Below are 25,506 nucleotides of genomic sequence, written 5' to 3'. Positions count from 1 at the left end.
TTCTGAAATGCTGTGGCGTTTTGTGAAATGCTGTGGTGTTTTGTGAAATGCTGTGGTGTTTTGTGAAATGCTGTAGTGTTTTGTGAAATGCTGTAGTGTTTTGTGAAATGCTGTGGTGTTTTGTGAAATGCTGTGGTGTTTTGTGAATTGCTGTGGTGTCTTGCACTTCAGGGCCACCGTATGATGAGTCCCCAGTGAAGAAAACAAAAAGACAAGAGGGACAAGAAAACAGCGGAGAAGTAATGGGCAGAAACTCTCCTTTTTACGCAGCTGTCCAGACATAGACATCAAACGGCGACACATATTCAGTGTGCAGTTACTTTGGCATTAGGGCAGGGATATCTAGATACTTTCCAAGGTTTGACATCATGAATTGTGCTACTTTTAAAGCAAGAAGCGATGTTTTCAAATCTGTAATCAGAAAGCTCCTCAAAAACGCTATCGAAGCAGTTCCTGCCGCCCGTTGCTACGTTAGTTCAAACGGTAACAACGGACTATATTTCTTAGCGGATGCATGTCAATTTAAATCAATACATACAACTATTTTTTAAATCAATAAAATCATTTTCTAAATCCATAAAAGCATTTCAATTAATATTGGGAGTCATGTCGTTACTTTGTTGAGAATGTGGCCATGTAATAAGCGGGATAATGTGCAGCGACGCGGTCATTATGGGGAAAAGAACACCTTCATGCCGATCTAGATCCCTCCGCTTCGCGTCGGGCTCCTGATCAGCCTGTCGGTGTTCTTTTCCCCATAATGACCGCGTCGCAGCACATGATCCCTTACTTGTTAAGGACGCTCACTTCTGCAGAAAGAAGTCCAGTCGATTTAACTGTATACAGTTGGGACAATAAAACAGCGGAGAAGTAACGGGGCAGAAACCCATACTTTTTACGCAACGGTCCAGACATAGACATCAAACGGCAAAACATATTCAGTTGCCAGTTACTTTGGCATTAGGGCAGGGATATCTAGATACTTTACAAGGTTTGACATAATGAATTGTGCTACTTTTAAAGCAGCAACAATGTTTTCAAATCTGTAATCAAAAAGGTCCGCAAAAACGCTATCGAAGCAGCTCCTGCCGTTGCTACATAGTTCAAACAGTAACAACGGAAATTTTTTCTTAGCGGATGCATGTCATTTTAAATCAATAATAGCCAACTATTTTTTTAAATCAATAAAAACATTTTCTAAATCTACAAAAGCATTTCAATTAATATTGGGAGTCATATCGTTACTTTGTTGAGAATGTGGCCTTGTAATAAGCGGGATAATGTGCAGTGAGGCGGTCATTATGGAGAAAAGAACACCGACGCGAAGCGGAGGGATCTTGATCAGCATTACAGCAGGATTATGTATCCATTACATTATAAGGAAGCCTGATTGGTAAAGTATAGTGAATATCCTATGCATTACGGTAGGCCTGTAAAAACTGCCTTCAAAGTAAAAGCGTTTACTCGGTCAATAACAAATATACCTAAAAAACACAAACATATTCATATATACTGGAGCTTAAATTAAGAAATATGTACTATATAATGAGATCAATAATAATTTAAAACAAACTACGTATAACTACCACATTATAACTGAGTGAATGTAAAATGTAAGGATACAGTTATGAAGACATATCGGACATTTCCACTGGGTGACTAATTTCAATTGATGTTGACATCATCTCACAACACTCCTAAAATAACATTACTTTCTGAAGCACAATTTAAAATGTATGCGGTTTTGTTAAACTCTCAAATTGGATCTATTGCCCATCTATATTTTGATTATTATTTAATGGAACTGTCCATAATCAAAGAGTCATTCGAAGTCAATAAAATACTTATTTCACTTCAGGGTGATAGCAGGAGACCCCATCTAGTCAATCAGAGAAAATCAGGAAAATCTGATGTAGAGTTTCAAAATAAAATACTTTTGAAATCTCATATATGGGCTATCGTCCTTCTGTTTTTATACAAGAATAAATAAAAAAACTGTCAAATTATCAAATACTTATTTCATTCCAGGGTGATAGCAGGACACCCCATCTAATCACTCTGATGTACAGTTTCAAAATAGAAGACCTTGGAAGTCTCATACAGTATATGAGCTATCGTCCTTCTGTTTGTATCCAACAGTTAAAATGTTCAAATTAAATTGAACCAGAATTGTCCCCCTTTTTTCTTTAACAGTGAAGAAAATTGGATATGTTAATGATGTTTTGACCGCAAAACTCAAAATGTCCCCGGTTTTAATTTTGAAAATCTGGTCACCTTACACTAATAAGGTATCTTCTTCTTCAAGCAAAGTAGGCTACAGTACTGACATATCACATTTTTATCAAATTATGTTTGGAGTTGTCTATCCACCTGGTCCAAGTCTAATATGTACTCTTAATTAGCTCTGATTTTGGTTTCTACAAACATATAACTGCATTTTTGACAAACAACAACATAGGAGCAGGGAGAGTGCACCAAAACGGAAAAAAAAATGGCCGGCCAGACAACCAAAACAATTAGCTGGAACTCCCATGAACGTTACATATGTCTATTTCAACCTAAACACACAGTATGCTTTATTTTTGTCTATATTGCATGCATTCTAGCAAAACTGTCTACAATGAGAGACAGAAAGGAAAACAGGTGTAAGGTTTAATGTACTCCTGAGCCCTCAGAAAGAAATCGCACCTATCTCCTCTATGACACCAGACTGATTGTATCTGACTATGACAAACAACAAGTGACAAATCTTCCTGTCATAAGACACCAGAGACCAGTGGCTCTAAACCGGAAGAACTGAGTAAGAGCAGCAGTCGTTATAATGAGTGTTGCAGCACGGCGTTAAGGCGACCCATTTCAGCTTTGCCTCGGGACACGAAGTGCACGAGCATGAGAGGGAGAGAGAAAGTGAAGGAGAGAAAGAAGAGCAGCGGGTTCAACTTTTTTTCTACAGTCAAAATAGGACGCCTATTTTTCACTCTCATCCATGTCTCCTGCCTCTGCTCTTCTTGATGCTATGGAAACTGTGGACTCAGTGCAGCTAAGGAAAAGACCAATAAAGAGCTAGAGGCAGTGTGTTCCCTTTATAGATACAGGTTTCTCTTCGGTTGTGTAGGTGTACTGAATCTACAGTATAGTAAGTGACAGGCAGACACATAGGCACACCTAAGGCCGCAGTATACTTTAGACCAAATGGAACTTGACGCGCTGTCCACTGCCTGCTAAATAAATGTCAGTACAGTACAGTATGTTCACTGTGACTGAAAGACTGTTCGTCAACAACAGGCGCAGTGAAAGACATGACGCAAGTTAAGAAAAACAACAACAGTGAAATGCAAAACAGATACAGCATGAGCCGTGGCAGCACTACATTCCGAGCTAAAATACAGGAGCAATACGTTGATTTAAAACCTATTCTTGGTATAGTTTGTAAAAAAAAGTACATAACAAAAAGCATAACATTTGATGGTTCGTTCCCTCCCTAAACCATGGGCAAGGATGTAGATGTGTGCCAATCAGTTTCATGATCAAATTAAACAAATCAAATAAATGTTAAAGCCCAATATAACAAATCAAAAGGGGGCTTTACAAGCGTATGCCAAACTAAAGGCTTTATTTAATCAGATTGGCTTTAAATTATAAAGCCAGATTGGCTTTAAATTATAAACCATCAACTTAAATTGGAGAGGTGACAAAGGTGTAAATAAACAGCAGATACACTGGAAATGTGTCCCCCCTAGGACAAAGGTTATATAGCACAATTAACCATATGTTAGTAAAAAGCACCTTCAGGGTTTAACTAGACAGTGTGAAAAGAGGCCTGCACATGCTGCAACAAACAGACTCCAGTGCTGCTTTTCTGTGTCGTCGCAAGTCAGCCATATTGCCTGTGAGAACAAGCCAATCTAAATGTGGTTTGAGTCTATTGCCAGCTTTACAGACGAGCACAGCAGCAGAGAGGCAGACAGGCAGCCTGACAGGCAGAGCCAGAAACAAGGGCATCTCAGCTATTATTTCATTATTAGCAGGCCCCTTCGAGCAAGGTCACTAATCTCTGGATCTCAGCGTCAGTCTTCAATGTTACTGAATGACACAACCTCTCTGGCTCTCTTTCAGTCGTACACATACAAGTTCATACTATATTTGTATACAAAATGTTTGTATAGATCATAATATACATAATAAATGCATCGTCTTTTGTAGGTTAACAGCCAGATATATATTTTAAAACATACTTATTGACCTACATAATAGCTCAACCTTCAAATGTATCATGACAGTGTTCTACAGCAGACAAATTATTGGAAAGCAAACAGTACTTTGTTGAAGTTCAACTTGGTCCACATTTAGCCCCAAGCTCTTTTCCTACTCACTGTAAAATTATATCTGGCAGCCCACATAAATACTTCATACCCATAAAAGAATATATTTAATGTCTCTATCCTTTTTATTTTATTTTTAAAAGTGTGAAAAAATATAACAGTCCTCAAGAATGCATTTAAAGCAGGACTTTCCTTCTATTCAGATGTAGTTTTAATCACTGCAATGTTTTTACAACTCTTTTTAATGGCAGAGATGCCAAATGCAAGAATCACCCATAAAGAGTTCAGTAAGTGGTAACTTTGCTCATATAATGCATTTGGACATCATTAGGCATTTTCTGTTAGCAAATCCTTTTCATACCATCTTTCAGTCACTGACACATTTGAAATGTTCATAAATTGTAACAATTTCAGGTAAATAATTTAATGTCAGTTAGACAAACAATGTAATGTCGGACTGATTGATAAATGCTTTTATCTCAGAATTTTTAACTAAAAGGTAATTGTTTTTTGCTGTTTTAGGCCTATCTTGTTAACCCTTCATGACAAAGTTGTGTCTTTTGAAAACAAAAACACATCAAGCAAACACTGACTGAAAGGTGAATACTAAGGTGGTCAGGTAACATTAGTTCAATATTTGCCTGCTGGAAATCACTGTACAATGTAAATGTCCGTCAAATAACATCCTAACCCTTTCTCATAATTTTCCACCTCCGATTTTCTTTCACTCTCTTTGCTCTCTCCCTCCTCCACAGGTAGTCCACCTCCCAGCCGGCTGGACATCTGTTGTCTAGCAACTCCTGCACCAATCAGAGCGTCAGGCCTCTCCTCTCCTCTGCAGTGAAACCAGCCTTGCATGCAAATGGCCGACATCGAGAGTTCACACACAACTATCAAACTACAGACAGAAAAAAGCAAGAGAAACTAAGTTGGCAACATACACACTTTAAACAACACATGTTATTTCAACACATGTCCTCAGGAACATTACAATATGTAACCATAACATGCAGAGCGCTCTCTGTGAACATGTATTAAAAATACAACTATGCTGTGAGACATAACAATTATATGTTCTAATTCTGTAAGAGACTTACTGTGAACAAAATGTGATACTAAAGACTCTAGCTTGAATCAATAAAATGGCAAAGAAGTTGTCAATACCCAAGTGAATGTTTTGAAAGCAGTGAAAGCATTATTGCCTCATAATTATCCTGGTCCTGTATATATGTGGAGTTTGCAAGTTCTCTCTGTGCAAACTTAAAAAATATATGCAAGTAAATTAGATTGCACCGATATGTATGAATAGAGGTTTGATTGTCTGTATGTTAGCGTGGCAAAGATTGATGAATGAATGGACTAGAAAATGACCCTTTACACCTTCCCCTAACCATTTTCTGCTGCAGTCGCCTGAAATCTGCCTCACTCATTGCCTGACGACAATGAGATCTGAGTGGCTGACAAAAATGCTTTACAATACTTTATGTACCCGTGTGTGTGTGCAGGCTTGAGCACTACTGCCACAGCTACTGGCGAGAGGCTTTTTGCTTACATAGTTATAACTGACAGCAGCATTCTGCATAATGTGAAGCCAGTGTGCAGATAAATGTGAAGCTACCCCAGTCAGCTGTAATCATTCAGGCTTGAGCTGTGTGTCTGAATGTCTTTATGTATGTTACTCTGACCAGCAGTGAATTACTATTCATATATAAAGAAAGACCATGACGGTTGGTGATTAAGAAGTCATCTGGACATTTCTGACGTTTCTTCTGGTGTTGGATTTCGGTTTGTCTTTAGTCAAAATTACTTTTCTTATAGGTTTTTAATGTAGTTAAATGTTGCATGTTGTTAATAATAGTTTTATAAAAAGGCCTATTTTGCTTATGGTAATCACAAAACCGTGTCAAAAGCTTCTCTGGTAATGATATATTGCTATAAAATTGAAATAGCATATTTTAAAGGACACAATCTGAATGGAAACACAGCTCTCATTTAAGTTGACTTAAATGCGAAGTCAACATAGGGCTGCAGGGACATCCTGCATTTCTGGTGTCATAAACCATATGGTTTCAAACAAATGATTTTGTGGCATCAGCATTGCAAGAATGCAGCAGTCTCTCTTGCCCAGATTAGGATTTCACACCTCATACCATATTAAGGACGTCTATTTTGGATAGTCAACAGCGAGCATGACTAAGTAGAGCCTCTTTTATTTGTCTTTTCCTTCTCCATCTACACTTTTGAGATAACTGCATTCAACTTGAAAACACTTTTCATACTTAAGAATTATCAAAGATTATGCTGACATTCACATGAGTTACTCTTTCGAGACAATCCTTTTATTTTACATTTCCTGGGAGGGTTTCTTGGAAATGTTACTGCACAAATAATCAAGTCAATATCTGCCATAAAAATAACACGTGGATTTCTTTGTCAAGTCATTAATAAATGTGCCACATAATTGTCTATCTGTTATTCTTTTCACTGATAAAAAGTCCCTTTTTGTTCCCCTCCACAGCCACATTCCAACTTTCTCAGAATGTTGCCATTTCCCCTCTGTTCTCAAAATGAACTCACAAATAATCAAGTCAATATCTGCCAGAAAAATAACACGTGGATTTCTTTGTCAAGTCATTAATAAATGTGCCACATAATTGTGTATCTGTTCTTCTTTTCACTGATAAAAAGTCCCTTTCTGTTCCCCTCCACAGCCACATTCCAACTTTCTCAGGCTGCGGCCACACGAGGACGAATTCGGTCGTTTGCGTTACTGTTTAGTGTCATATAGACTGTTCGGCCAAACGAGGACGACCGAATACAGCACTAAATGACTGAGGAAACGATAACGGGTCCCAAGGTGGATAGAAAGGCATACGCAACTCTCTGGGGGGTCAAACGGCTCCGTGTGTGCGCCCTATCCAAACATTTTCAGATCACTGATAGTGATTGCGCAATAGCCCCGCCTCTCCTGCTCACCTCCGCTTACCCTGCGCCATTGCTGAAGTGTTTCGCCACCAACAACAACAACAACATTGGCGGATCGCAGAGTTGCTATCGTGCTCAGGACGCTATTGACCATGCTACAGTTGTTTGTGCAACATCTACAGCAGGGGTGCCCAACCAGTCGATCGCGATCGACCGGTCGATCGCGGGGAGATTCCCAGTCGATCGCGAGATGTGTCTAAAAATAGAACAACAATATTCTGTTTTATCGTTAATGTCCTATAACATAATCTTCCTGTGCCAGAATAATGCACTTGAACGCATCAAAGCTTTGTGATTGGCCGGCGTGACCCCATGTGTCGGGGCGTGGCTGGGGGGCAGTGGGCAGTGCACTAGTTCGCTAACGTTGTCGGTGTCAACAGGAGTGACAGTCCGCACACACACAAGACCGCAATCATGGCAGAAGCAAACCATATATAATTTGCACTCCTAGTGGGAGGATGATTATTATTGTATCTATTACAATTCAAAGTTCATCTGTCTCATCTGCAATGTGAGCGTGGCTTTATCGAAGAAGGGTAATTTAGGAGCGGCATTTCAAAACAGTGCATAAACGCTACGAGACGGAATTCCCTCCTAATTCTGTCCTACGCTCCAAAAGGGGAGGGGCCTGAAAGGACAGCTAAATGCACAGCAGTCCATTTTCACCAGGCCAACAACAAGAGCAAGGCTGCTACCAGAGCATCTTATCGTGTCAGTCACGTTCTTGCGAAACACATGAAGTCTTTCAAAGACGGCGAAGTTGTGAAAGAAGCATTCCTGGAGGCTGCTGATGCGTAATAAAACAGTAATAACAGTAGCATTTCAACAGGTTTTTGATATAATAAAAACTCAAGTTAGATACCGTTATTAATCAGCTGTGAGTTTGAGTTTGTTTGAACTTATTCATCATAATTATTGTACAAAATGGTATAAGAATGCAAACTTAAATTGATTATAGTCTATTATCAATTCAGGTTAAGAAACTAGTGTTGCTTGCATCCTATTTTAAAAGGCATTTCTTTTTATAATCTACTAAAATGCAACAAAAATTTGATTCTATTAATTTTGTCTTTTTTATTGCACTTTGGCAGCAGATTCCTGTGTAGCTTCAGATCTGAGTCTTATTAGTAAGCCTAATTTATACTTTTGTAGCAACACTATTTTTATATAATGGCAAAGAAAGGGTTCAGAGTCTTTTCTTTTTTCCTGTGTCATGTGGCAGCACTGTTCAATGTTTCTTGAAAACATTACCCACTGTAGTATGTGACGTGTGAATAAACTCCAACTCTGTATCAACAACACTGTTGTGTAAATTCAGTAAAATACTTGTATGTAGATTAGAAAGAGGTAAGATAAAGGATCTGCAGTATTTTATGAAGTATTAATCGTACAAAGGTCAGTTTTATACAAGTAGAAGTGTGTATTTACCTGGTAGTAGGCTGTCAGTAATGGCTATGCCTCTCTATTTGGACTGGTAGATCTCGGCAGACTGGCAATTTTAAAAGTAGCTCTCGGTTCAAAAAAGGTTGGGCACCCCTGATCTACAGCAATAATGATGAGGCAATAGCCCCGCCTCTCCCCACCTCTGCTGCTCACCCCCGCGTCAAAGTAAACTGCACCCTGAATTCAGATTATTTATCTTTCTCTCGATGTGGACCTAAACGCGAGTGAAGTCTAATCTGACAGGACGGAGACACGCAGCTCTGCTCACCTGCAGCTCCTCCCGCTGCAGCAAAACACACACTTCAAGTCAGATCATCACCCTTAGCTATTTTAATTACCTCTCAAACTCCCTAAACTAGTTATAAATATGTTTATTTTTACTGTCGGCCGGGTCACTCATTACTGGATCAGCTGCTGCATGAGACAGACACTGACGCTGTCCGAAGAGAGGGAGGAAAAAGAGAGGCTCCGTGTATTTTATTATTATATTATATAGAGTCGTTATTCATTTGTTTTAAAGCTCAATAAATAACAAAGAAGACCTTTGACCGGCACTTTTATAATTTTGTCCGGAAGATTGAAACTTTAATACACGTTGACTGGCGAAGTTACAGCGCCACGTATAGGCTCCTGCATATGTACTGCAGCTTCTCCAGCGGTTGGAGCTAAACGGAGCGGTCTCGTGTGGGCAGACACTATCCGGATAACTATTGCGTGTGGACGGAAGCTTGTTTGCGATTGCGTTTGCGTTAATCCTATGCGTTTAGCCGTTTTCGTCGTCGTGTGGCCGCAGCCTCAGAATGTTGCCATTTCCCCTCTGTTCTCAAAATGAACTCACAAATAATCAAGTCAATATCTGCCAGAAAAATAACACGTGGATTTCTTTGTCAAGTCTTTAATAAATGTGGCACATAATTGTGTATCTGTTCTTCTTTTCACTGATAAAAAGTCCCTTTCTGTTCCCCTCCACATTCCAACTTTCTCAGAATGTTGCCATTTCCCCTCTGTTCTCAAAATGAACTCAGACTTTTCCCTCCTTTCACAATCACCTGACTGCCACACCCATCGAAATATACGCATTTGCACTTCCTGTATGTGCTTTGCCTTACCATCCACACCCACCTGCATCAACCAACCTGCTTCCCATAGTTTCAAATCAAATCAATCTCCACATATAACGGCCCGAATCCCTCTTCCTCTTGATTTGCCTTCAAATCTCTGCTTGTCACTCCAATCCCCATAGTCAAAATTGAATGCATGTTTTACATTGTGATACACATAAACATGTCTTTGCTTTGACATGAATAGTTTTTCCATCCTGGTTTTTTCTGCCGCAAATCCTTTCTTTCGAATCGTTTGTGCGAAGACTGAATCAAAGATTGCTTCTAGCTAGTGTAGTATTTTCAAATTCGCAACTTTTTTACCAGCTGGTTCGACATCGCGACTGGTGTGATCCTATTGTTATAAGATCTATATCTTGATTATATTTTTTTAAATGCTGATACAGAAACCGGTTTGCTTTACACTTTAGAGTGTTGTATTGAGAAGTTGCTGAAAAATTGTCTTTACTCTGTAAATCCTTCCCACCTTACCAAACAATCACCTCTATGTTCCTATCCGTCAATCTTCACTGTCGTTTGTTTCTCAGTTCTATTTCGTCCCTACTGACCGCCAGAGGCGGTGCTTTAGCACTGGATATGTCCATCGCGCGCATGCGCAGCTCGAGTACCAATAACAACAAAGTCACCTGTGACCCACGTGACACCGGCTATATCCGCCGGTATTGTCAGAGGATCTGTTCCTTTTCATCTTCTCGCTGCGCAAGGGTACCGTGGCTACGTTTTCGTAGCCTAGAGCGTTCAGGTTTGAGCGTTTGATCGGAGGGATTTCTCTGCAAACAGCTGGCCGCGTGAAGCTTCGCGACTGACAGTCGGGGCTACGGGTCGTTAGACGCGTCCTCCAGGAGCTGCGCCGGCTGTGCAGAGCCGGTTTGACAGGCGACAGACAGGTTTGTGTCAGCTTGTTGCTAGTGATGGCTGTGTTTCCACACCCGCTCCCAGCCAAGTTGTCCTGATTACCGTCTGATTGTTTGTGGCTTAGACTTTCTGGTGACGACAGTGTTCCCGCTTCCTCTCCCATAAAGTTGCCCTTATGCTCTTCTGAAAGTTCTGCTTGTGGCGTTGTGCCCGAGCTATCATTAGCATTTGAGTCCCAGCTTTGGCTGCGTCCCTCATTCGATTTAGTATGGAAAGCCAAGAGTGTCATACTTTAAACCCGTTTTTCGTTTAAGTGCAGAAAGTAAGGTAAGTACTTTCTATTTCCTAGAAGCTATTATCTGGTCTTAACATTTGTGTTCTGACTTGGTCGCTTGGTTGTTAGCAGCAGCCGCTTGGCTAACACCTTGCTGTTGAGCTTAACTATTAACTCAGGGCAGTGCTCCCGCTCCCTGTAGCATAGGGTTTGATTGCAGTAGCGCTAGTTCGTTGTATTACTGCTCCTAGTACTAGACTCCTAGCACTAGGATGATCTGCAGAGAACATCTTCACGGCGGGTGCTGTGTGCTCGGCATGTGCGGTTACTACTGTAACCAGACACGGTTCTATGCGGGCTGTTCTCTTTCTTAGAAGCTAATTATCTGGTCTTAACATTGTGTTCTGACTTGGTTGCTTGATTGTTAGCAGCAGCCGCTTGGCTAACACCTTGCATGTACGGTTAAGCTTCATTATTTAACTCAGCCGGTGAGGGCAGTGCTCTCGCTGCTGCTCCCGGTAAACGCATGGTGTGGTTGCAGTAGCGCTATATCGTGGTATTTACTGCTCCTAGTACTAGACTCCTAGCACTAGAACGATATGCAGAGAACAATCTTCACTGTGTGTGCCGTGTGCTCTACATGTATGGCCATTAAGGAGGATTTCATCCTCCCAATATTATATTGTCTAGTGGGCAGCCGTTGGCTGACACTTTTAGGCACCGGCCACAGTTACTATTGTAACTAAGGTTCTAAGCCGTAAGTACTGGCCATAATTACTACTGTAACTACGGTTCCAAGCTGTGTAAGTACTGGCCATAGTTAATACTGTAACTACGGGGTTAAGCCGTAAGTACTGGCCATAGTTACTACTGTAACTACGGTTCCAAGCTGTGTAAGTACTGGCCATAGTTAATACTGTAACTACGGGGTTAAGCCGTAAGTACTGGCCATAGTTACTACTGTAACTACGGTTCCAAGCCGTGCACGTACTGGCCATAGGCAATACCGTAACTACGGCTCTATGCCATGTAAGTACTGGCCATAGTTACTACTGTAACTACGGTTCTAAACCATGCAAGTACTGGCCAGAGTTACTACTGTAACTACGGCTCTATGCCGTGTAAGTACTGGCCATAGTTACTACTGTAACTACGGTTCTAAACCATGCAAGTACTGGCCAGAGTTACGACTGTAACTACGGTCCTAAGCCGTGTAAGTACTGGCCATAGTTACTACTGTAACTACGGTTAGATGCCGTGTGAGCCCTGGCCATGGTTACTGCTGTAACTATGGCTCTGTGCTATTCTATTCTTTAGAAGCTAGTTATCTGGTCTTAAACATGTGTGTTATTTGACTTGATCTCGCTTGATCGTTAGCAGCAGCCGCTCGGCTAACGTCTTGCGTATACTGTTAGCTTCTTTATTTTACCCAGCTAGGTGAAGGCAGTGCTCTCGCTCCCGCTCCCTCTACCGGTAATGCGGATGTAGCTACATCTCTTTTTCTGTTCAGCGAGTAGTAGCACCGCTCTACTCTTCCCGTTCAGCAGGTAGCCGGTGAAGGCTGTGTTCCCGCACCCGCTCCCGGTTACACTGCATCTGGCGTTCGACTCTAACTTAACCAGTGAAGGCAGTTCTCGCCCCCGCTCCTGGTAGACGCCAAACCGCCTTGTTTTTTCTGTTAAGCAGGTAGCTGGTGAAGGCTGTGTTCCCGCACCCGCTCCCGGTTACGCTGCATCTGGCATTCGTCTCTAACTCGACCAGTGAAGGCAGTGTTCTCGCCCCCGCTCCTGGTAGACGCGGAACTGCCTTGTTTCTCCGTTAAGCAGGTAGCCGGTGAAGGCTGTGTTCCCGCACCCGCTCCCGGTTACACTGCATCTGGCATTCGTCTCTAACTCAACCAGTGAAGGCAGTTCTTGCCCCCGCTCCTGGTAGACGCCAAACTGCCTTGTTTTTTCTGTTAAGCAGGTAGCTGGTGAAGGCTGTGTTCCCGCACCCGCTCCCGGTTACGCTGCATCTGGCATTCGTCTCTAACTCAACCAGTGAAGGCAGTGTTCTCGCCCCCGCTCCTGGTAGACGCTAAACTGCCTTGTTTATTCTGTTAAGCAGGTAGCTGGTGAAGGCTGTGTTCCCGCACCCGCTCCCGGTTACGCTGCATCTGGCATTCGTCTTAATTTAACCAGTGAAGGCAGTGTTCTCGCCCCCGCTCCTGGTAGACGCTAAACTGCCTGGTTCCGTTAAGCAGGTAGCTGGTGAAGGCTGTGTTCCCGCACCCGCTCCCGGTTACGCTGCATCTGGCACTCGCCTCTAGCTCAGCCAGTGAAGGCAGTGTTTTCGCCCCCGCTCTTGGTAAACTGCCTTATTTGCTAATCCAGCTAGGTGAAGGCAGTGATCTCGCTCCCGCTCCCTCTGCCGTAACGTGGGTGTAATTACATCCCTCTTTCTGTTCGGCGAGTAGCAGCAACGCTCTACTCTTTCCATTAAGCAGGTAGCTGGTGAAGGCTGTGTTCCCGCACCCGCTCCTGGCTACGCTGCATCTGGCTACCTACAGAATGGTTCATTCATGTAGCGCCTGTAGGTTTTCTCTTGAGCCCGAGGACGGCCACGACCGCTGCCCCTCCTGCCTCGGCCGCTTCTGGCGGTCAGTGGGGACGAAATTCGAGCATCTGAGGGAGGTTCTCACGGTAAACGCCTGCATGAGCTGTAGCTGCATGCCTCGGGTGCTCAGAGTGGCTCGAATCACTGAGGTGGAACGTCTGGCAGCAGCCAACAGACACCTCTCTTTGTCACGTACTCCTCCAGATCAATTCGGCCGTTCCCGGCGACTTGAGGGAGCGATGGCTTTGTGTGCTCCCCCCCCCCCCCCAATAGAAGGACTAGAAATAGGCTGTCCTCTAAAGTGGATCGGCTAGCTGCCGATAGGGGCATGATGAAGTCGCCTCTTGGCCCTTCAGCCTGGGCCCGGTGTAGGGGCTGCTAGCGCCCCTCCTTCGGTTGGCAACCCTCCTTCGGCTGACGCACCTCCTCCGGTTGACGGAGAGTCCTCCGTCGCGTACCAGTCGAGCCAGGGGAGCTGTTTAGATCAGCTGCCCTGGAGGCACTGGAGTGTGCCGCCCAAGCTAGGCAGACCAGGCAGCAGCACTCGGGTCCTCGCAGACCTGTGCCCACTCCCAGCAGGCCCAGGGGCCGCTCTAGCAGCCGCACTCAGCCGCTGGATTACAGGGGTGGTCTGCAGAGGTCTTAGCGGCCCACTCAACCGCCTCCCAATGACTTTCGTGCCCCATGTCACCGGGGGGCTGGGCTCTGAAATCCCGGGGGTGGTCGGCGGCTGCTTTCCCAGCAGCAGCTCAGTTTCTGGGCAGTCTGTACTTCCGTCCCTTGGGTGGTTTTCACCTTAACCCAGGGGTACGCACCACAGCTCCGGCCCCTAGCCTTCGGCTGGGTCTAATTGACAGTCGTCAGCGCTCTACTGACGAGGGGCTTTACGGCAGCGTCCCCCTTGCACCCCGAGGGCTCCGGCTTGGGACCTGCCCTTGCTGCCGGATGCCCTATCACCTCCTCCCTTCGAGCCCCTGGCCCAGGTGGGGCTTAGGTGGCTGCCCACAAAGGCAGCATTTCTGCTTGCCATAGCCTCAGGGAAGCGAGTTGGGGAGTTGCAGGTCCTCTCCATAAACAATACATGCCCGAGGTGGGACTCTCATGCGTTGCCCTTTGGGCAAATGTGGCATTCCCGCCCGGGGTCCTTCCACAAACTCACTTCAATCAGCCTGCCCAGCTGGCACGCTTTGACATTCAGAAGTACGGCACATCGAAGTTGCTGTGCCCGGGGGGTGCCCAAAGGGCGTATATCAAGGCTACTGCCTGTATACGGCAGGAGGAGCAACTCTTGAGTTTGCCCTGGCGGCACTAAAGGAGGTTAGGCCCTCTAACCAGTGGCTTCCCCACTGGGTTGTCGATACCATCTCACAGGCTTACGGGGCCAGTGGCCGCCCCCTGCCACCAGGCTGAGATGCCACTCTACAAGGAGCATCTCAACATATTGGGCTGCCCTGAGAGGGGTGCCCCTGGAGACCATCTGCGCCGCGGCGTCGTGGGCGTCTTCTGGCACATTCTCCAGTTGTCATCAGGTCAATGTCGCCACTCCCCATTCTTTGGGCGTGGTCCTTTTGCCGAGCTCCGCTGCTTCCAGTGGTGAGCAAGGGCTTGGATTCTTCATGACATTGTTGGTATAGGTCATCCAGTGCTAAAGCACCGCCTCTGGCGGTCAGTAGGGACGAAATAGAACGATAGTTACGGCTGTAACTACGGTTCTATGAGTCCCGGATGACCACCAGAGTTCCCTGTCACTCAGAATTCTTGTGTGCTCGCGAGAAGATTCGGGGAACAGATCCTCTGACAATACCGGCGGATATAGCCGGTGTCACGTGGGTCACAGGTGACTTTGTTGTTATTGGTACTCGAGCTGCGCATGCGCGCGATGGACATATCCAGTGCTAAAGCACCGCCTCTGGCGGTCATCCGGGACTCATAGACCGTAGTTACAGCCGTAACTATCGTTTCTGATTGTTAGCGTTTGTAATCGCACTGCAGCAGAGCATACTGCTTTGTGTGTTTTCTTTGCCATTTGTAGTTTGCAGTCCTGATAAAACTACCAGTTGTAGGGACAGGCAGAGAAGATAGAGTCAGATACAGAAACAGAAAGTAAAAACAGGCAAGACACAGAAATAGAGACACAACCAACACCTGACAGAAACAGTCAAATACACCGAAAAGAAGAGACGGACAACAGGTTAGCATTGGTGGCTCTGGAGTGGTATTGTCAGGTGCTTGAATACAAATTCCCTCTCAAACAAGGAAGGAATATATTACATGATCTGGTATTTTATTTCCAGTTTTCATATAGGTATAACAATCACGATGTACTTCGGTTGAATTAATATTCAGAATTTTTGGGGAATGGCTTTGGATGGAGGCCTGAAGGGACAAGCTGTTAGTGTTGCCATCTTGGCAACATTAAAACATTTTGAGAAAGGGCAGTGGCAAACTATAAATATCAGCAAGTAATTATCATAACAATTCTGATCAATAACAATACCAATGTTTTGTTGGTTACAGGTTGTTAAATGTTTTTTCAATATATTTATCTAAGGCATAACTCAAGTAATCAGTTTAAATTATCAATGATAGAGTCAATAAGGAAAATGAACCTCCCAAGTCCAAACCCTAATGCACAAACACAAATCGACCCAGCACACAAGGTGCTGGAATTGCTCTGCATTGTTTTAATTAAGAGTTTTAATTAAAAAGATGTAGTAGGTTAAATGTAACATCCTCCATGGACAGCGGCTAAGTAGTTCTCATCCATATGGTCCGATCCCCCACCGAACCCTAGGGTCTAATGAAACCATCCAGGATGCCGAGACACCATCACACTCCACTGGTTCCCAATAGGAGGAAGAATTATTAGACTGATAACTCCCTTGCTCTCTCTTCTGAGGAGAAACAAAAGGTGGCTGGTGTCAGAGATAAAACTACCCCTGGAGTATTGCTGGAAACTCATAATGTATGTTAATGTCGGCCTTTATCTAATCTGTGGTAATGCAGCCGCACGCACATTAGACTAGCATGTAAAAGGGTGGTCAGGACACATCCTGACAAAAAGAGACACACAGTGTCACATTTATAATCACATGCAGTATATTGACACAAAAACTAAAGATTTGAATGCTTATATTATGCTAGAGGCTTCATAATACCCCTCATACAGGGGCGGATCTACGGGGGGCAAGGGGGGGGGGCAAGGGGGGGAAGCTGCCCCCCCCACTGTAGAGCCTTGCCCCCCTAGCTGCCCCCCTAACTTTTGTTTCCCTAAAACTGTACTAAAACAAACCTACACTATTTCCACAAGCTTCTCAAGCAACGAAACAAGCATTACATTAGTTAAAAGTGATTCATTTTAAATATCATTTTAGGCCCGTTAAAAACGCAGCTACGGCCCTGCATTAAACTGCGGAGTGGCGTTCACACAGACCGCGGCTCACAGAGCTGCAGAGAGGGAGCGAGCTGTCCCAGCACCTATGGATCAGCTTCCCCTGGGAGAATTTCCCCTTCCACTAGTTTTGTTTTTACTAAGGACGAGAGCTTGAAACTAAATATTAATAAAACGCTGCCGTTTGAATCGATAGCGTTTAACAGATGGGCGCTGTTTGGGGCGTTACGTTACAAAATACTACGCAGACAGCGTTAGCTGGGAGATCGATCACTTTGCTAAACTACGCGGTAGCCTACTGTTAAATCCACGTAAACTACACATCACAGCAATGAGGCCAGATCAATGAAACCAGGATACATCCTTTACCGTAAAAACTGGATCTAAACACAGAGCCTGTGTGCGTTTGATAAATACTTTCTGATGTTATATTTATGATATGCAACATATTAGCTACGTACATGGCCCTAACGTGTAAAGTTATACAAGCATTTGTACCAGTGCTTTTCACAAGTAGACTCTTGCAGGCCAGAGTAGCTGGAGTGATTCAACAACAACAAAAAGACATATGAGAAGTGATCAGGACGAACAGAAAGAGGAAAAGGAAAAGAGAGTTCACTGAAGAGACCAGGAGGGTCAGAGCAGGAGGAAGAGGAGGAGATGAAGACATTAGTGAAGAAGAAGAAATATATGTGAGGAATAAAGATGAAGTATCAGAAAGAGGGCCAGAGGCAGGGATCAGGAGGCAGATGAAACTCCAGCTGGACCACATGGTATGTTCTTATTCTCCTTACATATTCCATTACAGCAGCTCAATCTAGCAGCTCTTAGTATTGACAAATATTGATTGAAATGTCTTGCTGCACATGTCACCTTTAGCTCTCTGAAGAGATGGGTGATGTTATTTGTGTACTTAATTATAATTAAGTACTTACACTATGCAGAATTCTGAGTATTCTCTGAATCGGGTGCCTTTTGGGTCTTTATATCTTTGAAAAATGAAACCAAAATGTTTGGTCAACATCTGGTAGTGGACTACTTACATGTTCCCACCTCAGGCACAACATATAAATAATTACTAGGAATTTCCTTGAAAAAATGTAACAGGGTTGAAGTTGTTTACAAAAAGTAGGCATGAGACCTTGTTTAGCTAAGATATGGCACGACATGGAAGTCAAGGACATTACAAAATTGTAATATTTTGCAAAACTATTGTTTATTTTGTAATAAACAATTATTTACTATTATTAATTCATATAACAGAGTTAAAATGTTGAGCTTGTCAATCTTAATCTGAAAATACAAAAACTGAAATATAGGTAAGAGAAGAAACTGACACTTTTGTGATGTAATTCCCTCAATGCAGATCACACATGGACTGATCCATTATTTTAATAGGAGGGTAAATGGTATGGCGTGACGGGGTTGAAACAAACTGAGGGACAATATTGCAATTTCATAGATAATTCAAGTATTTTTTCAGAATTTCTTTTTGATCAGTTAAAGTTGACAAGCATATGATTATATTAGCAGCAACATTTTGGGATAATTGTCCATTTTGATTTGTTTAATATTAAATGAATATGTAATAATGCTTAGTGAGGACATGCAAATATGTCTGTCTAATACTAAGACAACCAATTTTTTTAAAACAAAATATATATATTTAGTTTTACATTGTAATGCAAAACAACCTGTTCCATTAATTCATTGCTTTAAAATACATTTTATAGTTTCCTTTCATTTAAAATTATTGAAGTAAGCTTGGGGGACTCAAAGGGCACCCGATTGTTTGTCTGAACACCTTGTTTCTCTTGTGCATTAATAACACTTGTGTTAGGGCATGAATTAACAATAAATAGGTTATATACAGTATAAAATACCACGTACTGTCCTCCCTCCCATGCCACCCTGGCATGACCTCTTGCCCCCCCATGTAAAATAGTCTAGAACCGCCACTGCCCTCATGTATGATGCATGTGGTGCTGCATAGGAACATTGTATCATCAAGATATCAAAATATTTACTGTACAAACCTCCGCATTACAAAAGACTCTTCATGCTAATCTGATTTCTATTTAAACGAGTAATAAAAGCAATGGTGTTGTCTGAATAAGAGGACACGTCACTACGTAGCTTTCCGGTTACAACCAGAGTTGGGATAGCAACCAGATAAGGTTTCTCTGTAAGGTTGCCTATGCAACTTTTCATGCAAAATTTGAAACACTATAAAACACAAGCCGTAGGTCAAGATCACAGCATTTTTACTAGAGAAAATATTTTTGAAACATTTATCAACAATGCCATTCAACACAAAATGCCTGATCTTTCCAGAAAGCAACAGCTTTAACCTAATGATAGCAACATGTGTTGCTGATATGCTGCATTCCACACGTTCTTCTGTTACTGCGGACAGAAATACTAGTATCTCTGATTCTGTGGAAAGAAAAACTTGTGCTGGCAACAACATCTAATGATGAATTAGAATGATGAATTCAATTCAAAACCTTTATTTATCCAGGTAAAATCCCATTGAGATCAATGATCTCTTTTTCAATGGAGACCTGCATGAAACATTGAAAATGTTCGCAATCTTTTGGCAGCATTACCTAAGTGTATCTATCCATCTCCATCTATTCATCCAGTCCAGTTTGAATATAGTTCTGCTTAGAAAATAATAACAATGTCATTCTTATCTGTGGCCTCTGTCTTCCAATTTGTTATAAAATCAATCGGTGATACAACTGTTTCTTGGTTTGAAGCACTTTGGGAGGGAGACCAGACTAAAGCTATAAAGAGCCAGGGAATTTGTGAGGAAGGAAAAAGAGGAGGGTGGACAGAGAGAAGAGAATTGATGGGCGGAAGGGTAAATCAAACAGACATAAAAACAAAGGGTTGAGAAGAACAGAGGCAGAAATAGAGAGAAAGGAGAAGACAGAAGGAGATGCAGCGCTCTGTAATTAAGAACGCCCTCGCTTTCTACAGAGTTTGTCGCTGTAGTTAGTCATGTAAGTTCTTTCTGGGGTGAACAATCAATGGTTTTCATATTGAAATCTTGACATTTTAAGAATGCAAGGGCTGCAATTTGGATTATAGCTTACATTATTAACAGTATTGTTGTATGCTGACTGCAGAGTTTGGAAGCCAAAACTGTCACCAGAAATGTAACTAATTAGCTCTAGGCTGTTGTCTGGTTAGAGTGTTCTTCACATCACAATACTATTCATTATTTCTACTGTATCCATGGGTATAAGGAGTTTTTTCAGTTGTCATCATGTCTACTAAGCACTCGGAAACTAAGTACAATTGATAAAAACTGATAATGCTGACAAGGTCAATGAGATGTGGCTCAAAGCTTTGAGAAGTCTAGCAAATAGACCTGGAATAAGGAATATGCTGCAAATCTTTAATAATATCAGATACAATGTAATAGTGTACTAAATGTGAGCTATTTTTATCCCACATGGCCAAAAGCTCTTAATGCAGATTTAACTCAAATGATGGACTGAAAAGTTGTGAAAAGCCTAATTCCCCACATTGTTCATCACAGGTTAATTCCACTAAAATATGGCACACATTAAAACATTTACATATGGATGCTCAAAAAGAACATTGCTACCTAGTCAGGTTCTGTCATCTACGTTTTTAGTCTGATATATTAGACAGGTGAGCATCGACTGAAATACAAAATCTAAGGTCTTTAAAGAAGATGGAATATTTTCAATACTGTGTGTGTACGATAGAGACACTGAGAGTGAGAGAATGACCAACATTTATTTTTAGCAGTGAGTCATGTGATCCCCCCTTCTTCCCACTGATCCCTCCTTCCTTTCCCTCCCTCCTATCTCTGTGTCTCTCCCCCATCTTTCTAGTCTCCCACAATCACATCCTCACCCCTCCTCCTTTCCTTCACTTCAGAGTGAGGCGAAACAGAATCACAGTGACACTGGAGGAAGACAGGAATAAAGATCATAAGAGAGGGAAGGGGAAAGACAAATCTTTATATTGCTTAGGAAAAACTAACAGATGAATGATGAGAAAACATGCACACATAAAAAAAACTTCTCTGTATAAATACGGCACTGAGGCAGACTGGCTTATACCTCAGCAACAGCTACAATTGCTGTTACCATAACACCTCCACATAACATAAAAATAACAACAGCACGCTCCTATTAGCACAAAAACGGTCCACCATGAAGGGGGTTCATGCAGTTACGGATTGGTGGAATGGAACGACATCAAGCCAGGAGGAACGATAATACACTTTCTGCAGAAGTGTTGGGGTTTAACCAAGAATTGAAATGGGAAAATTGAGAAAAGGAGAAAACATCATAAACATTGTATTTTCCCTCCTTGTAAAATAAAGCCCTTTAACCCTATTACTTTGACCTATCAGTGTATCACTCCCACAATGCAATGTAATACATACACAGCAAGACAAGCAGGAATACAAAAACAAATCTAAATATTTTCATTGCAATTGATTCAAACAAACCCAATTGTTTGGACAAGCTGAAAGGGTCACATAGTGGGCAATGATAGAGCACAGACACTCATAAACAATCATGTGCACAAACACACACTCAGAAACAGATGAGGGATTAAAGACCCACGCACACACACACATGCACACTTAACCCACGTACACACACGCGGCACATCACAAGCAAATACAAAGTGACAAAAGATAGCAGAGAGAGTCATAGTGACAGGACACTGACGCATACTGTACATGAAGGGAGAGAACACAAATCCAACTGCTAGGAGGGATACAGAGTGCACACACACACACACACGCTAGTTAAATGTTGACTTTTCAATTTTTTAGTTCTCTCTGCTTCCTGTCTTTCTCTTCCCCTCTCTCTCTGGACTGCTTCCTCTTGTGCACCGGCTCATCTGCTGATATTAATCAAACACTGCATAATCAGGATTGCAGCCTGCAGGACTTTGACTGGTCAAAACCAGGAACACCACACACACACACACACACACACACACACACACACACACACACACACACACACACACACACACACACACACACACACACACACACACACACACACACACACACACACACACACACACACACACACACACACACACACACACACACACACACACACACACACACACACACACACACACACACACACACACACACACACACACACACACACACACACACACTGTCTTGATCTGCCTGCTTTCCAGCCACCAATCCCTACCCTAAACCCTTTTCAAATCTATATTCTGACACATGCACTTGCATAGGCAAATACACACACAGTGGCTGAGTGGGGTAGGGGGAGGTCATGATCCTGCCAGAAAGAAGGGAATCAGAGTTGCAATTTCTAGAGCTTATCGCGGAAGGAGGATAAGACCATATCTGACACGCCAGCATGCCTGGTATGTAAACCTCTAAACAAACAAACAAACACAGAAGCGGAGGAAAACATGAAAGTGAGAGTGTGTGTTTGTGCACACCCGCAGATCCTCTTGAGGTTTGCAGTATTTTGGGAAAATCTATCCAAGCATGCAAGTGGTGAGACACTGATCCTTTTGCCAAGGTGTCTATTAACAACACTGCAAGCAAGAAGCGGTCATCATGGGCAGAAGAGACACGTCACAAGCTAAGAGCGGAGGATTAATGGGGGAAGAAGAAAGAAAGAAGAGGCAACATGAAGGGAGCCAAAAAAGGAGAGAAAAGAAAGGAAGCAACGGAGGAGGGAAGGCAAGGATAGATGGTGAGGTATTCATGGAGAACATATGCAAGAAGCAGGGGGCGGGTAAGAGCACCTGGTGAGCGTCTTGTAAATAAAATAAAATAAAATAAAATAAAATAAAAAGAGAGATTTTTTTTAAATTAGGGAAGAAGAGTAAATGCATAAAAGAAGAGTACGTGGAGATGGAGGATGCTGAGGAGGAGGAAGCTGCCGGAAAATAATAAAAGGTAAAATACTGCAAAGAGGGGGAGGAGGCTGCTTGCTTATACACTAGAACACTATAATAAACACAACAGCCAAGGTAATTTCCTGTTAACCATCAAACATTAGATGTAAGTTAGACAACTAACATCTACAGGAGCCTGCATGCTTGTGCGGGATGACAGCATTTACTGGTTATCATGGGCAAGCAAGATGTGACACCATTGGCTGAAGAATTGAGAAACAGCAAAAGTGCAACCATTGGTTAGTAATCACGAATATGCTGTTGGCGGATCCTGGGTCACGTGTGTACCGACGCGTGCAAGTTATGTGTGAGTGTATGCGGGATTATGTGCGTGTGTCCCAAGCTCGAGGCAACCGGGCCAGCGGCTACAATTACAGTGACGGATGTGAAAGAACTGGGTCGGCTTCGCATGAGATCTGCCCCTGGGACGACAAGACCAGCCAGAGCCCTGAATCAATACAGAACACATGCACGCGCACACTAACGCATGCAAAGACATACACATGCAAGGTTGTATGTGACAAACATTTACATAGAAACCAAAGGATATGGAAAACACAAAAAGGAAGTAGAACATGTACCACAGTGCACAAAAACTGCAAGCAGGCAAAGACTGCTGCAACATTTACTTGATATATTTGCTGTTTTCTTCTGAGCACATACAGAAAACTTCACCAACACAAATCCAGATGAGTCTCTGGGCATGTGTGCCTGTCTGTCCGTCTCTCAACCTCACGGTCAGAGCCCCAAAGCTTGTCTCATGGGCACGCATGTTTACAACTCACCCACATGTAATTCTGTGACACTTTGGGGCACGTTTTCTGCTCATCGTGTGTGTGTGTGTGTGTGTGTGTGTGTGTGTGTGTGTGTGTGTGTGTGTGTGTGTGTGTGTGTGTGTGTGTGTGTGTGTGTGTGTGTGTGTGTGTGTGTGTGTGTGTGTGTGTGTGTGTGTGTGTGTGTGTGTGTGTGTGTGTGTGTGTGTGTGTGTGTGTGTGTGTGTGTGTGTGTGTGTGTGTGTGTGTGTGTGTGTGTGTGTGTGTGTGCGCGTGTGTGTGTAGGGAGGGGGATTCTTGACTTGTTTATGTTTACTACCTCTGGCAGAAAGCTTCTTGGTGTTGATGATTTTTGCGGCAAACTCCTGTCCATTGGAGATCTTCACACACCTCCTGACCACAGAGAATGCACCCCTGAAAAGAAAAACACGCACAGAATTAGTTAATGATTCGAAAAAAGCTCAAAGTCACAATATAAGGTGCGATCCATAACAGCCAATGTAAAATTGTGTTTCAATATGCTGATAACAAAAGCATATTGTGTTTCAGTGTAAGTATGGCAGAAATCAATCTAGTCTGGAAAGATATGATTTCATTGTGACTTAGATCACATATTGCAACCTGCACAATTTGTTGAAAATAAGCTAAAATGTATTAAAAGCATCTGTTTTAAACTTGCAATTCATATCAAAGGCAGACTGTTACCTGTTCTTGGACTACTTTATTTAAGCAGGTCATACAATCTCCAGGAATAAGTGTGTATGTTTTTTTGGCACCAAGTTGATACTACGAGAGCGGCACGAAACCAGGATAGTAATATCAGCTGGCTTGCTATGTCTTATGTCGACCTGTTATTTTTTGATCATTCATAAGAAATGTAATCTTAAAAAATGCATGTGAAGCATGTGAAAAATGTAACTCCATAATTACAGCAGCTGTGTTATTGTGATTTTACTCAAGTAAGGGCACTAAATTGTAAAAAATACTGATTACTAACTACTATACATGATCATTATGCTCCATGACCCTAACAGCACTCGGATGATGTATGTAAAAAATAACAAACATGGAAGAGCAAACATTTAAGTAGCAAAGTCAAATGTCTAAAATTGAATAGCACAGAGCATGGATGCAGGATCTGTGCAGCTACTCAAACAAACACACTCACACCCCCCTCCCTACAGTACACACTGTCCTCATCGCTACACGAGACCATCCGCACCAACGAGCGCGCCTACCAGCCTTCTATTGCTTAAGCCATGTGTTGTACTAGTGTTTCAAGCACATGTATGAAGATCAAAAAACGAGGTCAGCTATATTTGAGGGAGGAGAAGAGCAGAGTGCTGCATCTCTCATCTCTAAATGCAGCCATGGAGATGTCCGCCTCAGCTCAGCTCTTCAGCGCTTCGCTATTCAACCTCCATCTCTGCCGGTGCACGCCTTTTCTTTCAAATAAAATCGGTTCTCATCAGAGATATCACAAAGATTTAGACACACTTGAATGCAGATACTAGAGAAAAGACAAAAATAGGTATTACCTCAAATAAACTAGATTATTTAACCCACTGTATTCCTAATGGCTGACAACTGTAGCATGATGTCTCTGTACAATTATATATTTTGGAGGGTTATATGTGTGTGAGAAGTAACTGAAGCAATGTATTCACTGCTGACTTTATAGCATGATCGGTACCATTTACATGTTATCTAACATCCTCTGGAGTTAGCAGCTTGCCACTAAAGCTTACCTCTAATTTACAGTATAGGGGATTTGGTAAAGGAAATGTTCAAA

The 25,506-nt window shown here is 42.7% G+C and overlaps 1 protein-coding gene across 3 annotated transcripts in view; it reads right to left on the bottom strand.

The window, feature by feature from the left end:
• camk2d2 (calcium/calmodulin-dependent protein kinase (CaM kinase) II delta 2) overlaps window positions 1-25,506 on the bottom strand; it is a 52,768-nt gene that overhangs the window by 25,154 nt on the left and 2,108 nt on the right. For all 3 annotated transcript variants that reach the window (XM_034081075.1, XM_034081082.1, XM_034081091.1), the window contains exon 2: window positions 24,034-24,128. In XM_034081075.1, coding sequence (XP_033936966.1) covers window positions 24,034-24,128 — 95 coding nt within the window. The remainder of the gene's footprint in view (window positions 1-24,033; window positions 24,129-25,506) is intronic.

The sequence above is a fragment of the Pseudochaenichthys georgianus genome, chromosome 1 (genome assembly GCF_902827115.2).
Source record: "Pseudochaenichthys georgianus chromosome 1, fPseGeo1.2, whole genome shotgun sequence".
Taxonomy (NCBI): Eukaryota; Metazoa; Chordata; class Actinopteri; order Perciformes; family Channichthyidae; genus Pseudochaenichthys; species Pseudochaenichthys georgianus.
This window is presented reverse-complemented; position numbering and strand designations above follow the sequence as displayed.